The sequence below is a fragment of the Panulirus ornatus genome, chromosome 12 (genome assembly GCF_036320965.1).
Source record: "Panulirus ornatus isolate Po-2019 chromosome 12, ASM3632096v1, whole genome shotgun sequence".
Lineage (NCBI taxonomy): Eukaryota > Metazoa > Arthropoda > Malacostraca > Decapoda > Palinuridae > Panulirus > Panulirus ornatus.
Window position 1 is genome coordinate 38,393,264 of NC_092235.1, and position 15,783 is coordinate 38,409,046.

Consider the following 15,783-nt stretch of genomic DNA (forward strand, 5'->3'; position numbering starts at 1 on the left):
CCCCCCCCCCCCATACACATGTACATACACACGTCCACACACGCAAATATACATACCTACACAGCTTTCCATGGTTTACCCCAGACGCTTCACATGCCTTGCTTCAATCCACTGACAGCACGTCAACCCCTGTATACCACATGACTCCAATTCACTCTATTTCTTGCCCTCCTTTCACCCTCCTGCATGTTCAGGCCCCGATCACACAAAATCTTTTTCACTCCATCTTTCCACCTCCAATTTGGTCTCCCTCTTCTCCTCGTTCCCTCCACCTCCGACACATATATCCTCTTGGTCAATCTCTCCTCACTCATTCTCTCCATGTGCCCAAACCATTTCAAAACACCCTCTTCTGCTCTCTCGACCACGCTCTTTTTATTTCCACACATCTCTCTTACCCTTACGTTACTTACTCGATCAAACCACCTCACACCACACATTGTCCTCAAACATCTCATTTCCAGCACATCCATCCTCCTGCGCACATCTCTATCCATAGCCCACGCCTCGCAACCATACAGCATTGTTGGAACCACTATTCCCTCAAACATACCCATTTTTGCTTTCCGAGATAATGTTCTCGACTTCCACACATTTTTCAAGGCTCCCAAAATTTTCGCCCCCTCCCCCACCCTATGATCCACTTCCGCTTCCATGGTTCCATCCGCTGACAGATCCACTCCCAGATATCTAAAACACTTCACTTCCTCCAGTTTTTCTCCATTCAAACTCACCTCCCAATTGACTTGACCCTCACCCCTACTGTACCTAATAACCTTGCTCTTATTCACATTTACTCTCAACTTTCTTCTTCCACACACTTTACCAAACTCAGTCACCAGCTTCTGCAGTTTCTCACATGAATCAGCCACCAGCGCTGTATCATCAGCGAACAACAATTGACTCACTTCCCAAGCTCTCTCATCCCCAACAGACTTCATACTTGCCCCTCTTTCCAGGACTCTTGCATTTACCTCCTTTACAACCCCATCCATAAACAAATTAAACAACCATGGAGACATCACACACCCCTGCCGCAAACCTACATTCACTGAGAACCAATCACTTTCCTCTCTTCCTACACGTACACATGCCTTACATCCTCGATAAAAACTTTTCACTGCTTCTAACAACTTGCCTCCCACCCCATATATTCTTAATACCTTCCACAGAGCATCTCTATCAACTCTATCATATGCCTTCTCCAGATCCATAAATGCTACATACAAATCCATTTGCTTTTCTAAGTACTTCTCACATACATTCTTCAAAGCAAACACCTGATCCACACATCCTCTACCATATATATATATATATATATATATATATATATATATATATATATATATATATATATATATATATATATATATATATATATATATATTTCCTTTGTCGCTGTCTCCCGCGCCTGCGAGGTAGCGCAAGTAAACAGACGAAAGAAATGGCCCAACCCATCCCCACACACGTGCACATACACACACACGTCCACACACGCAAATATACACACCCACACATCCTAACGTACACACATATATACACAAACAGACACACACATATAGACACATGCACACAATTCACACTGTCTGCTCCTACTCACCCCCATCGCCACCCCACCACACACGGAATAACATCCCCCTCCCCCCTCATGTGCGCGAGGCAGCGCCAGGAGAAGACAACAAAGGCCCCATTCGTTCACACTCAGTCTCCAGCTGTCATGCAATAATGCCAGAAACCACAGCTCCCTTTCCACATCCAGGCCCCACAAAACTTTCCATGGTTTACCCCAGACGCTTCACACCATATATTCTTAGTACCTTCCACAGAGCATCTCTATCAACTATATCATATGCCTTCTCCAGATCCATAAATGCTACATACAAATCCATTTGCTTTTCTAAGTATTTCTCACATACATTCTTCAAAGCAAACACCTGATCCACACATCCTCTACCACTTATGAAACCACACTGCTCTTCCCCAATCTGATACCCTGTACATGCCTTCACCCTCTCAATCAATACCATCCCATATAATTTACCAGGAATACTCAACAAACTTATACCTCTGTAATTTGAACACTCACTCTTATCCCCTTCGCCTTTGTACAATGGCACTATTGCAAGCATTCCGCCAATCCTCAAGCACCTCACCATGAATCATACATACATTAAATAACCTTACCAATCAGTCAACAATACAGTCACCCCCTTTTTTAATAAATTCCACTGCAATACCATCCAAACCTGCTGCCTTGCCGGCTTTCATCTTCCGCAACGCTTTTATTACCTCTTCTCTCTTTACCAAATCATTTTCCCTAACCCTCTCACTTTGCAAACCACCTCGACCAAAACACCCTGTATCTGCCACTCTATCATCAAACACATTTGACAAACCTTCAAAATACTCGCTCCATCTCCTTCTCACATTACCACTACTTGTTATAACCTCCCCATTTGCCCCCTTCACTGAAGTTCCCATTTGCTCCCTTGTCTTACGCACTTTATTTACCTCCTTCCAAAACATCTTTTTATTCTCCCTAAAATTTAATGATACTCTCTCACCCCAACTCTCATTTGCCCTCTTTTTCACCTCTTGCACCTTTCTCTTGACCTCCTGTCTCTTTCTTTTATACATCTCCCACTCATTTACATTTTTTCCCTGCAAAAATCGTCCAAATGCCTCTCTCTTCTCTTTCACTAATAATCTTACTTCTTTATCCCACCACTCACTACCCTTTCTAATCAACCCACCTCCCACGCTTCTCATGCCACAAGCATCTTCTGCGCAAGCCATCACCGCTTCCCTAAATACATCCCATTCCTCCCCCACTCCCCTTACCTCCTTTGTTCTCACCTTTTTCCATTCTCTACTCAGTCTCTCCTGGTACTTCCTCACACAAATCCTTCTCAAGCTCACTTACTCTCACCACCCTCTTCACCCCAACATTCTCTCTTCTTTTCTGAAAACCCATACCTTCGCCTCCCCAAGATAATGATGAGACATCTTTCCAGTTGCACCTCTCAGCACATCAACATCCAAAAGTCTCTCTTTCGCGCGCCTGTCAATTAACACGTAATCCAATAACGCTCTCTGGCCATCTCTCCTACTTACATACGTATACTTTTGTATATCTCGCTTTTTAAACCAGGTATTCCCAATCACCAGTCCTTTTTCAGCACATAAATCTACAAGCTCTTCACCATTTCCATTTACAACACTGAACACCCCATGTATACCAATTATTCCCTCAACTGCCATATTACTTACCTTTGCATTCAAATCATCCATCACCATAACCCGGTCTTTTGCATCAAAACCACTAACACACTCATTCAGCTGCTCCCAAAACACTAATATATATATATATATATATATATATATATATATATATATATATATATATATATATTCTTTTTTTTTGTAGCCTAAGCCAGGTACCCATTTTATTAACTAACCCCTTGGGTTGGATGAACAGCAGGGTTCAATTGAATGTGGACTGACTGCCGCAAATAGGATGCGAACTCCTGCGACTGAGCTTGAGCGGCATGTGGATGCTTGATGGTCGGGTATGCTAACCGCTACACCACGGAAGTACAAGGTTCTTTTATGAACCTTTCTGAATTTTTCATTTTTTCATATTTTTCAATGTCTTCAAAAGTTTCCATCATCCATCAATCTTTCAATAGTTTTGATCTAACTATATAATGGACTATTTGAACAACGTCATGAGCGTACATAATTGTTTTCGATATGCTGAGGTTGAACAGAATTTAATGTTGGTAATAAGAAGCTTCTTTGAGGAACTCCACTTTCCTGTTGAAACTGTTGCCATGATTTCTCTCTGCTGGAATTATCCTGTGAATGTTCTTTGAAAATGTTATAACAAGGACGTAGAATAGGATGCTGCATGAGGAACTCCATTATTATAGGTTCTAATCTTTCGTGCCATACAGTGTCAAATGCTATCGTTACATTTCGGAGAATGATATTACGCTGTTCTGTGCCTGCATTGCTATTTGCTGTTTGTTCATACGAGAGAGTAGTTGGTACACTGTTCCTTTATTTCTCCCAAATCCATGTTGTCTTAAGTTTAATGTTCTTTCTTATTTCTGATCGTCAGAAAGTCCTTTGTTTCATTATTTTCTCGAATATTCTCCAAGGGTTTCTAAGAGATATCTTGGCTTGTAGGTTGCTTTGAGTGTAAAAGGTTTTGTTGCTTTGAGTATGAGCGTGATCGGAGTCATCTTCAATCTAGATAGAAAGAATCCTGCCTGAGGCTAGTAATGCGTTTAGGACGTACGTACGTGAAGTGATCCATCATATTTCTGGATCTTTTTCTTGGTAAAGTTTTATCAATTTTACTAAGTCCTGGCGCCTAGTGTTTGAAGGCTTTGATCACTATGAATATGTCTTCAGTGCTAACAGATATGGTTAGTTATGAACTGTAGGATATCTTGCAGAGATCAGTTTTGGCTGAATGTTGAAATTTTTGAGATATGTCCCGCAAGATATTGTTTTCTTTAGATTGAAGGCTTCTGTCAACGACAAATGTCCACATCAAGGGTAGGCCTAAGTGATATATAGAGAGAATTATGTAACGGAAAAAAGAAAAGACGAGGAAAAGTATTTACGATCTTTTTGAGAAAGTGAAAAACCTGTCTTTTAAAATGTGCCAGGTCATAGTTATTGGCAAAGACCTGAAAAGGCAAAGAGTTCCAAAGCTTCGACGTGTAGGAAAGAAGCAGGTATCAGAACAGCCCACCCTTGAGCTGCTGATGGCCAAATAATAATCATTTGACGCAGCAGCTCCCTGAGTATTGCGTGGTCTAGTTAGTGATGTGGGCACACAAGCAGCCAGCTCTTGGGAGCAAAAAACAAAGTAATACCTAGAGCAGAGAGGAAGTGAACCAACATTGCAGCATTGAGCAAGTAGGTCAAGTTTGAAAGTTAGCCTGGGACAGTTTATATAGCGGACCGTTTTCGTTGCAACTCTTTTAAGTAAGGATACATAACTAGAACCATCCCAAATGTGAGAGCAGTACTCCATACAAGGACGAATCAATCCCTTGTATAAACGGAGCAAATGCTAGGAAGAGAAGTTTCGACATCCAAACAGGAATCCCAGTTTCTTGGAGGCAGACTTAGCTATTCCTGTAGTGTGGGGCATCTCTAACTTCTGTCACTCTACCTTTCCTTCACTTTTCCGTTCTGATGGCACTATAGCCATCTTCTCCGTTGACAAAGCAACTCTCTTTGGCTCCCGTTTCTCATCTAACTCCACCTTGGATAACTCTAACTTTCCTTCGCCCCCTGAGGCTCCTCTTACTATTCTTATGCCTCTTTCCATAATCTCTTTTTGGACTGTCCGAAAAGAGCCTCTTTCTTTGGACACAAGCAAGGTTTATGGTCCTGATGGCATCCATCTCGTCTACTGAAAGAGTGTGCCTCTGAACTTGCACCTGTGCTTGCTCAGCTGTTCCGTTTCTGTTTGAAAACCAAAACTTTTCCTTCATCTTGGAAAGATGCTTTGAGACATCCCAACCCTTAGAAGGATGATCGTTATGACCCCTATATCTATCGTCCTATTGCTTTGGCATTTACCATCTCCAAAGTCTTTGAATTCCTCCTAAACTCCCATATCCTTAAACACCACGAAAATCACAGTCTTCTCTCTGATCACCAGTATGGCTGCCGTAAGGCGAGATCCACTGGTGATATTCTTTTATATCTTACTAAAGTTTGTTCATCACCCCTGAAAGATTTTCGGAAATCATATATAGTTGCCCTTGATATATCTAAGGCTTTTGACAGGGTGTGGCACTGGGGTCTCGTCTCTAAACTCTCCTCTTTTGGCTTCCATCTCATACTTTGCTCCTTCATATCTAGCTTCCTCTCTGGCACATCTAACTCTGTGATTGTTAATGAATCAGTCTCTCCCCTTTTTCTTCATCAACAGCGGTGTCCCTCAAGGTTCTGTCTTGTCCCCTACACTTTTACTTCCCTTGTTTCAACCGATTTCCTCTCTTCTACAAATAATCCAATGCGCTCATACGCTGATGACTCTGCTCCCTTTTCTTTCACTCGATCTGCATCTCGTCTTGACACAGCTTCCTCAATAAACTCAGACTAGGACAGGATATTTCAGTGGGGCACACAAAATCTTGCTAAGTTTAATGCCTCCAAGACCCAATTTCTACCCATCTCTCTATGGGAAACTCCTCACAATATCGTCTATCCTTTGACGGTTCTGTTATTCATATCTTGACTTAATGAATTACTTGTTATTACTGTAACCTCCACTCTTTCTTGGAAATCCCAAATTACGGAAATAGCTAACTCTGCCTCTAAGAAACTAGGTGTCCTGTTTAGATGTAGAAACTTCTCTTCTGGACAGATGCTCCGTTTATAGAAGAGATTGATTCGTCATTGTATGAAGTATTGTTCTCACAATTCTTTACTTGACAGAGTTGAGTCGAAAGCAGTCCGACTTTTAACTGTCCTAGGCTAACTTCCAAACTTGACCCCCCTTGCCTTACGCCACAATGTTGGTTCACTTTTCCTCATCTACAGGTATTACTTTGGTTTATGCTCCCGAGAGCTGGCTGCTTGTGTGCCACACCACTAGCTAGACCATGCAATACTCGGGAAGCTGTTGTGTCGCATGATTATTGTGTGGCCATCGGCAACTCAAGGGTGGGCTGTTTTGATACCTGCTTCTTTCCCTACTCGCCGAAGCTTTGGAACTTTTTACCTTCTGATGTCTTTTCCAATAATCATGGGCTGGCACATTTCAAGAGACAGGTATTTCACTTTCTCATAAAATCGTAAGTACTTTCCCTTGTCTTTTCTTTTCCCGTTTCATAATTCTTTCTATATTTCAATTAAGGCCCGGCCTTGATGTGGACTTTTGTTCGTGACTGGAGCCTTCAACGTGAGAAGAGTAATATCAAGTATGTTCACTGAGTTAAGAGGCGGAATTTCAGAACCGACAAACGAGAGACGAGAGTTATGATAGATAGAGGGATAGAAACCGGGTCTTGGAGGCATTAATCTTAAGAGTTTGTGTACCACACTGAGTTATCCTATTCAAGTCTGACTTTACCGGGGAAACTGTGCCAAGACGAGATGCAGATCAAGTAAGAGAAAAGGGAGCAATTGAAGGATGTGGATTAACGCAGTGTTGAGTCTTCAGAGTATGAGTGCATTGAATTATTTGAGGAGAGAAAATCGTTGAAAAAAAAGGAGGAAAAGTGTAGGGGCCAGGACAGAACATTTTTATATTTTCTTAAAGGCTGTAATAAATTTTATCATATTACTCTAAGCAGAAGCTTGTGTACGTCACTCCATCCATTCTGTGAAATAGCTGTGATAGATTATAGGTTTGGTTTGTGGAATCTTAATATCCTCTGTTAGTTAAGGATGTTGAATCCTGTGATGTTGTTATACAGTTTTTCATCAATGTGGCGTGAAGGTCGTCATTGACCGTTGCGTGTATGTGGTTATATCATTATCACTGAGGATGTCATAGGATGAGTCTTGAATCATAGCATTAAAACCTTTCCAAGTTGGGCGGTTGAAGTTCAGGCTGGGCTGGGTAAGGGTTCTGAAGTAATGTTGACAATGTTGCTGTCACGGGGAGCTGATCGCTCCTTGCTCCCTATTGCTATTAGATTTAAATGATGGTGTCTGTTGGCAAGGGTGATGTCTGGGTTATGGTCTTGTCCTAGTCTGAAATTATTGCTGAAAAGTCAAGTCGTAGGTGTATCACGTTTTCGTGGATCATTAACTGATACAGTGAGTTGCCTCTTATGCTGTGTTAACAGGTTGTATCTGTCTTACTCCACAGGTAGTGGAGGCGGTGGGTGACGATCTCAGGAACTGATAAACAAAATAGCATTGTATTATGTCTTCTGACTGTAACAGTTTACATGATCGTAAAGACAAATTAGATTTTTACACAACGTTGTTTATGTAAGATCTTCGACCACATATGTAAAGAAAGCTATCGGACTTACATTAAACGAAATCTTTATCTATTTTCCATTTTCTATGAATATCAATCACTTCATGTTTGTAAGAAAAACAGATAGATACAAAAAAAATGCATATGTTTCAACAAGTAAGTAGCTGAGGGTAATGACATATAATGAAAGTAGAGTTTCCTGTAGTTCAGCATGGTAATAAAACACTGGCAAGGAATAATATATTCTTTATTTCATAGAAAAAATAGAGTCATTTCTCTTCATAAAGATATCGTCATATATAAAATATATGCAACGCACAAAACAGACTTTCTACGTATTTTCTACCTAGAATTCGTCACCTCTTCAAGCAGCTGTTTTTCATGATGAAGATCGCTTGACCTCTACGATCATTTAACCCTACATGGCCTGGTCTCCTTAAATTTCCAGGATTTTCTTTCTTTGAAAAAGAAATTGTTCTCCTCGAACGACTAATCTTGCATCAGAGTGTCTCCGTATACAGCAGTCCTGATTTTTCTGGCTTATATTCATATGTCATCAGCAAACAGGACTTCAGAGGGTCATTGATGCCGTCTCTATCAACATGGGGTTAGCGGCTACGGTTCCGATAACCTGTTACTCTTCTCTGGATCAGACCGGAGTCTCCAGGCTGTAAGCACAAAACTAGGCTTACTGGCCCAAAAATTTTCATCAGTCAGTTGTGTGGTTACTCCGTGAGGCCCTTCGTGAGGCCCTTCCCCTCTCCTCCCGGGCGACGGCTGCGGGCATGAAGAGCCACAGGATCACACACAGGAACTCAGTGCCGCTCAGGATCCAGATACTGATGGCGTAGCTCCCGGTCACATCACGCACCACACCTGCAACAGTTGATGGATTATCAACCATATTCGGTTATGGGAGAAAACCTTCAACGTCCAGTAATCATGAGTGTTCACATTTTTGGGAAGGCGCTGAGTTACGGAGCCCTTCATTATGCAGTATACATTAAAGATTATCCTTATCATTATTGTTTCCGTTGATAATATCATTATAACTACCAAAATCACTAGCATTATCATCAATTATATCATTATCATTGCTATTATCATTATCATTATTACTATTATCATTATCATTACTATTGTTATTATTATCATCATTAACATTATCATTATTATTATTATCATCATTATTATTATCATTATTATTACTATCTTCATTATTGTTGTTGTTGTTGTTGTTGTTGTTGTTATTATTGCTATATTATTGTTATAATCCTTATTAGTATCGTTATTATCATCATTATCATTATTATCATTATCATCATTATTATCATTATATTATCAATATCATCATTAATACTATCATTATCATCATCATTATCATTATCAGTATCATTATCATTATCATTACCATTAACATTATTATTATTATTATTATTATTATTATTATTATTATTATTATTATTATTATTATTATTATCATCATCATTATTATTATCATTATTATTATTATTACTATTATTATCATTACTATTACTATTATTATCATTATTATCATTATTATTATTATTATTATTATTATCATTATTATCATTACTATTATTATTATTATTATTATTATTATTATTATTATTATTATTATTATTATTATTATCATTATTGTTATCAATATCATTAATATCATTATCATTATCATTATCATTATTATTATTATCATCCCTGGGGATAGGGGAGAAAAAATACCTTGCATGTATTCCCTGCGTGCCAGGAAAATATGAAGGCACGCAGGTAAGAATATATACATGTGTACATATATATATGTCTATATGCGTATGTACGTGTATGTATATGTGTATATGTACATGTATATGTATGTATATGTGCGTGTATGGGCGTTTATGTATGTATATGTGTAAATGAGTGGATAAACCATTCTTTGTCTGTTTCCTGGCGCTACCTCCCTGACGCGGGAAACAAAGATTAAGTATAATGAAAAAATTGTAATGAATATTATTATCATTATCATTATTCTTATCATTACTATCATTATTGTTTTATCATTTTATTATCATTATCATTATTATTATCATTATTACTATTATTATTATATTATTATTATTATTATTATTATCATTATCATTATTATTATTATTATTACTATCATTATTATTATATAATTATCATTATTATTATTATTATTATTATTATTATCGTTATTATTATCATTTTTATAATCATTATTACTATTATTATTATCAATATTATTATTATTATTATCATTATTATCATCATTATCATTTCTTTTATCATTACTATACTTTGTCGCTGTCTCCCGCGTTAGCGAGGTAGTGCAAGGACACAGACAAAAAAATAGTCCAACCCCACCACATACACATGTATATATAGACACGTCCACACACAGCACATATACATACCTATACATCTCAACGTATACATATATATACACACACAGACATATACATATATACACATGTACATAATTCATACTGTCTGCCTTTATTCATTCCCATCGCAACCCCGCCACACATGAAATAACAACCACCTCCCCCCAAATGTGCGCGAAGTCGCGCTAGGAAAAGACAACAAAGGCCCCATTCGTTCACACTCAGTCTCTAGCTGTCATGTATAATGCACCGAAACCACAGCTCCCTTTCCACATCCAGGCCCCACAAAACATTCCATGGTTTACCCCAGACGCTTCACATACCCTGGTTCAATCTAATGACAGCACGTCGACCCCGGTATACCACATCGTTCCATTTCACTCTATTCCTTGCACGCCTTTCACCCCCCCCCCCCCCTGCATGTTCAGGCCCCGATCACTCAAAATCTTTCTCACTCCATCTTTCCACCTCCAGTTTGGTCTCCCACTTCTCGCTCCCTCCACGTCTGACACATATATCCTCTTGGTCAATCTTTCCTCATTCATTCTCTCCGTGTGACCAAACCATTTCGAAACACCCTCTTCTACTCTCTCAAGCACACTCTTCTTATTACCACACATCTCTCTTACCCTATTATTACTTACTCGATCAAACCACCTCACTCCACATATTGTCCTCAAACATCTCATTTCCAGCACATCCACCCTCCTCCGCACAACTCTATCCATAGCCCACGCCTCGCAACCATATAACATTGTTGGAACCACTAATCCTTCAAACATAACCATTTTTGCTTTCCAAGATAACGTTCTCGACTTCCACACATTCTTCAACGCTCGCAAAACTTTCGCCTCCTCCCCCACCCTATGATTCACTTCCGCTTCCATGGTTCCATCTGCTGCAAATCCACTCCCAGATATCTAAAACATTTCACTTCCTCCAGTTTTTCTCCATTCAAATTTACCTCCCAATTGACTTGTCCCTCAACCCTACTGTACCTAATAACCTTGCTCTTCTTCACATTTACTCTCAGCTTTCTTCTTTCACAAACTTTACCAAACTCAGTCACCAGCTTCTGCAGTTTCGCACCCGAATCAGCCACAAGCGCTGTATCATCAGCGAACAGCAACTGACTCACTTCCCAAGCTCTCTCATCCACAACAGACTGCATACTTGCCCCTCTTTCCAAAACTCTTGCATTCATCTCCCTAACAACCCCATCCATAAACAAATTAAACAACCATGGAGACATCACGCACCCCTGCCGCAAACGAACATTCACTGAGAACCAATAACTTTCCTCTCTTCCTACACGTACACATGCCTTACATCCTCGATAAAAACTTTTCACTGCTTTTAACATCTTACCCCCCACACCATATATTCTTAATACCTTCCACAGAGCATCTCTATCACCTCTATCATATACCTTCTCCAGATCCATAAATGCTACATACAAATCCACTTGCTTTTCTAAGTATTTCACATTACATTTTTCAAATCAACCACCTGATCCACACATCCTCTACCACTTCTGAAACCACACTGCTCTTACCCAATCTGATACTCTGTACATGCCTTCACCCTCTCAATCAACACCCTTCCATATAATTTCCAAGGAATACTCAACAAACTTATATTTCTGTCATTTGAGCACTCAGTCTTATCCCCTTGCCTTTGTACAATGGCACTATGCAAGCGTTCCGCCAATCCTCAGGCACTTCACCATGAGTCATATATACATCGAATAACCTTACCAACCAGTCAACAATATAATTACCTCCTGTTTTAAGAAATTCCACTGCAATACCGTCCAAACCCGCTGACTTGCCGGCTTTCATCTTCCGCAAAGCTTTCACTACCTCTTCTCTGTTTACCAAATCATTCTCCCTAACCCTCTCACTTTGCACCCCGCCTCGACCAAAACATCCTACATCTGCCACTCTATCATCAAACACATTCAACAAACCTTCAAAATACTCACTCCATCTCCTCACATCACCACTACTTGTTATCACCTCCCCATTAGCCCCCATCACTGATGTTCCCATTTGTTCCCTTGTCTTGCACACTTTATTTACCTCCTTCCAAAACATCTCTTTATTCTCCCTAAAATTCAGTGATACTCTCTCACCCCAACTCTCATTCGCCCTCTTTTTTCGCCTCTTGCACCTTTCTCTTGACCTCCTGCCTCTTTCTTTTATACATTTCCCATTCATTTGCATTATTTCCCTGCAAAAATCGTCCAAATGCCTCTCTCTTCTCCTTCACTAATAATCTTACTTCTTCATCCCACCACTCGCTACCCTTTCTAATCTGCCATCTCCCACGTTTCTTATACCAGAAGCATCTTTTGCACAAGCCATCACTGCTTCCCTAAAGACATCCCATTCCTCCCCCACTCCCCTTACGTCCTTTCTTCTTTTTCCATTATGTACTCGGTCTCTCCTGGTACTTCCTCACACAAGTCTCCTTCCCAAGCTCACTTACTCTCACCACTCTCTTCACTCCAACATTCTCTCTTCCTTTCTGAAAACCTCTACAAATCTTCACCTTCGCCTCCACAAGATAATGATCAGACATCCCTCCAGTTGCACCTCTCAGTACATTAACATCCAAAAGTCTCTCTTTCGCGCGCCTATCAATTAACACGTAATCCAATAACGCTCTCTGGCCATCTTTCCTACTTACATACGTATACTTATGTATATCTCTCTTTTTAAACCAGGTATTCCCAATCACTAATCCTTTTTCCAGCACATAAATCTAGAAGCTCTTCACTATTTCCATTTACAACACTGAACATCCCATGTACACCAATCATTCCCTCAACTGCCACATTACTCACCTTTGCATTCAAATCACCTATCACTATAACCCGGACTCGTGCATCAAAACTACTAACACACACACTCAGCTGCTCCCAAAACACTTGCCTCCCGTGATCTTTCTTTTGATGCCCAGGTGCATATGCACTAATAATCACCCATCTCTCTCCATCCACTTTAAGTTTTTCCCATATCAATCTAGAGTTTTCTTTCTTACAGTCTATCGCATGCTCCCCCACTCCTGTTTCAGGAGTAGTGCTACTCCTTCCCTTGCTCTTATCCTCTCACTAATCCCTGACTTTACTCCCAAGACATTCCCAAACCACTCTTCCCCTTTACCCTTGAGCTTCGTTTCACTCAGAGCCAAAACATCCAGGTTCCTTTCCTCAAACATACTGCCTATCTCTCCTTTTTTTTCATCTTGGTTACATCCACTCACATTTAGCCACCCCATTCTGAGCCTTCGAGGAGGATGAGCATCCTTCGCGTAACTCCTTCTTCTGTTTCTCCGTTTATAAAGTTAAAATACAAGGAGGGGAGGGTTTCTACCCCCCCCCCCCCCAGCTCCCATTATCAATATCATTATTATTATCATCATCATTATTATTATTAATATTGTCACTAATATTATTGTTATTATTATCATTATCATTATCACTATTATTATTATTATTATCATTATTATTATTATTATTATTATTATTATTATTATTATTATTATTATTATTATAATTACTATTATTATTATTCTCATTAGTATTATTATTAATATCATTATCATTATTATTATTATTATTATTATCATTATTATTATTATTATTATTATTATTATTATTATTATCATCATCATTATCATCATCATCATTACTATTAGCAGTAGTATTGGTAGTAGCAGCAGTAGCCGTAGTAATAGTAGTAGTTGTATTACTATTGTCATTGTTATGTGGAACTCATGCAGTTCCTGCGAACATCAGACTGGGGGTTATGACAGGACAGTATTAAACTTTGAGGGACAAGATGACGTAAGAGAGACTATATTTTACAAAATAGGAAGAGAACACCAAACAGTGAGATTAAAAGTGATAGATAGGAGATTACTGCATTAGTGGAGGAGCTTGTGCCCTTTAAGATGACTGAGGTGGAAATCTTATGTTAAACTTTACGAGAGGGAAAGATTACCTTGTGAGCCTTAGGTGTTTAGGTTTACAAGTGTTGGGAGTTGGTTTGAATAGGCAATGAGAGTGTTTAAACGTATCGACAAATAAAATCAGTGTAGGTGTGTAGGTATTTGATGGCATTTCAAAACTGATAAATAGGGAATGTAATGTTCGTCTATCATCGTACGTTCTTTATCCACACTCAAGTTGAATGTATGACCTACCCAGGAGAGGGCCCAGAGAGATGAAGCCCAGGCCGTTGAGGAGACAGGCAGCGCCGAACATGGATGGCAAGTTGTGGACTCCCATGTACTGTATCATGACCAGGTTGTACAGACCCATGAAGACGCCCACACTACACCCCCACACTCCCATGATCACCATCAGCCACGTCATTTCCGTCAGGAAAGTAAACGCTGAGAGTAAACGTGAGAGATTATTAGAAATATATGGAATTAATGAAAGTAGAAGACTGTCTTCATTGATATATCTAACATATACATATGAATAGGTTAATTCATTACTAAACTGGCGTTATGAAGAGATAGGACAGTGGGGTATCTGCCTCCCTGTCTATCTATCTATCCATTACAGATTCACACCCTTATTGGTTCATACAGAGAAAATTATGGGCCAGTTAAAGCGTCAGTTTATGAACCAAGTCACAGTCATTCTAGTGCACGACAGAAACAATAAAACTAACAACAAGCCTGAATGGTACTCTTAAGATATTACAAGAGCTATACAGCGTAAAAATAAACTCGATAAGCTTAAGAAATCGCTGTAGTGGTCAGTGTTCCTGACCGAGAGCATTCACATGCCGCCCAGGGTCGGGCGCATAGGTTCGAATCCTGGTTGCGGCAGTTGGTCCGCAGTCAAACCCCTAGGGATTAGGGGATGGTCGATAAAAATGGGTACCTAGCTCAGGCTAGGTTAGGGGAGAAAGAATACTTCCCACGTATTCCCCGTGTGCCGTAGAAAGCGACAAAATGGGGGACGGAGTGGGAGGGGGATAGACATACTTCCCATCTTGTATTTCAATTTCTAAAAGAGGAAACACAAGAAAAAATACATGAAGGAGTCAAGCGGCGAGTGCTCATCCTCTCGAACGCTCAGATTAGGGTGATTGTGTGTGTGTAAGTAACCAAGATAAGAAGAAAGGAGAGATAGGTAGTAAGTGTGAGGAAAGACACCTGGATGTTCTGGCTCTGAGTGAAACAAAGTTCATGGGTGAACGGAAAGAATGGTTTGGAAAAGCCTTGGGAGTAAAGTCAGGAAGGAGTAGCGATACCCGAAAGCAGGACCTGTGGGAGTGTGTGATATAGTGTAAAGAAGTAAACTCTAATATGATGTGGGTAAAATGGAAAGTGGATGGAGAGCGAGATAAGGTGATTATTGATGGTTATGCACTTGGTCCTGAGAAGAAA

At 39.8% G+C, this 15,783-nt stretch overlaps 1 protein-coding gene across 1 annotated transcript in view; it reads right to left on the minus strand.

Annotated features, from left to right (window-relative positions):
- Nucleotides 1-8,197: 8,197 nt before the first annotated feature.
- Nucleotides 8,198-15,783, minus strand: part of LOC139752019 (monocarboxylate transporter 12-B-like) — a 48,115-nt gene continuing 40,529 nt past the window's right edge. Inside the window, exons 4-6 of the mRNA XM_071667796.1 lie at nt 14,581-14,772; nt 8,680-8,842; nt 8,198-8,615 (exon numbers count right to left, since the gene is read on the minus strand). Coding sequence (XP_071523897.1) covers nt 8,582-8,615; nt 8,680-8,842; nt 14,581-14,772 — 389 coding nt within the window. The 3' untranslated portion in view covers nt 8,198-8,581. The remainder of the gene's footprint in view (nt 8,616-8,679; nt 8,843-14,580; nt 14,773-15,783) is intronic.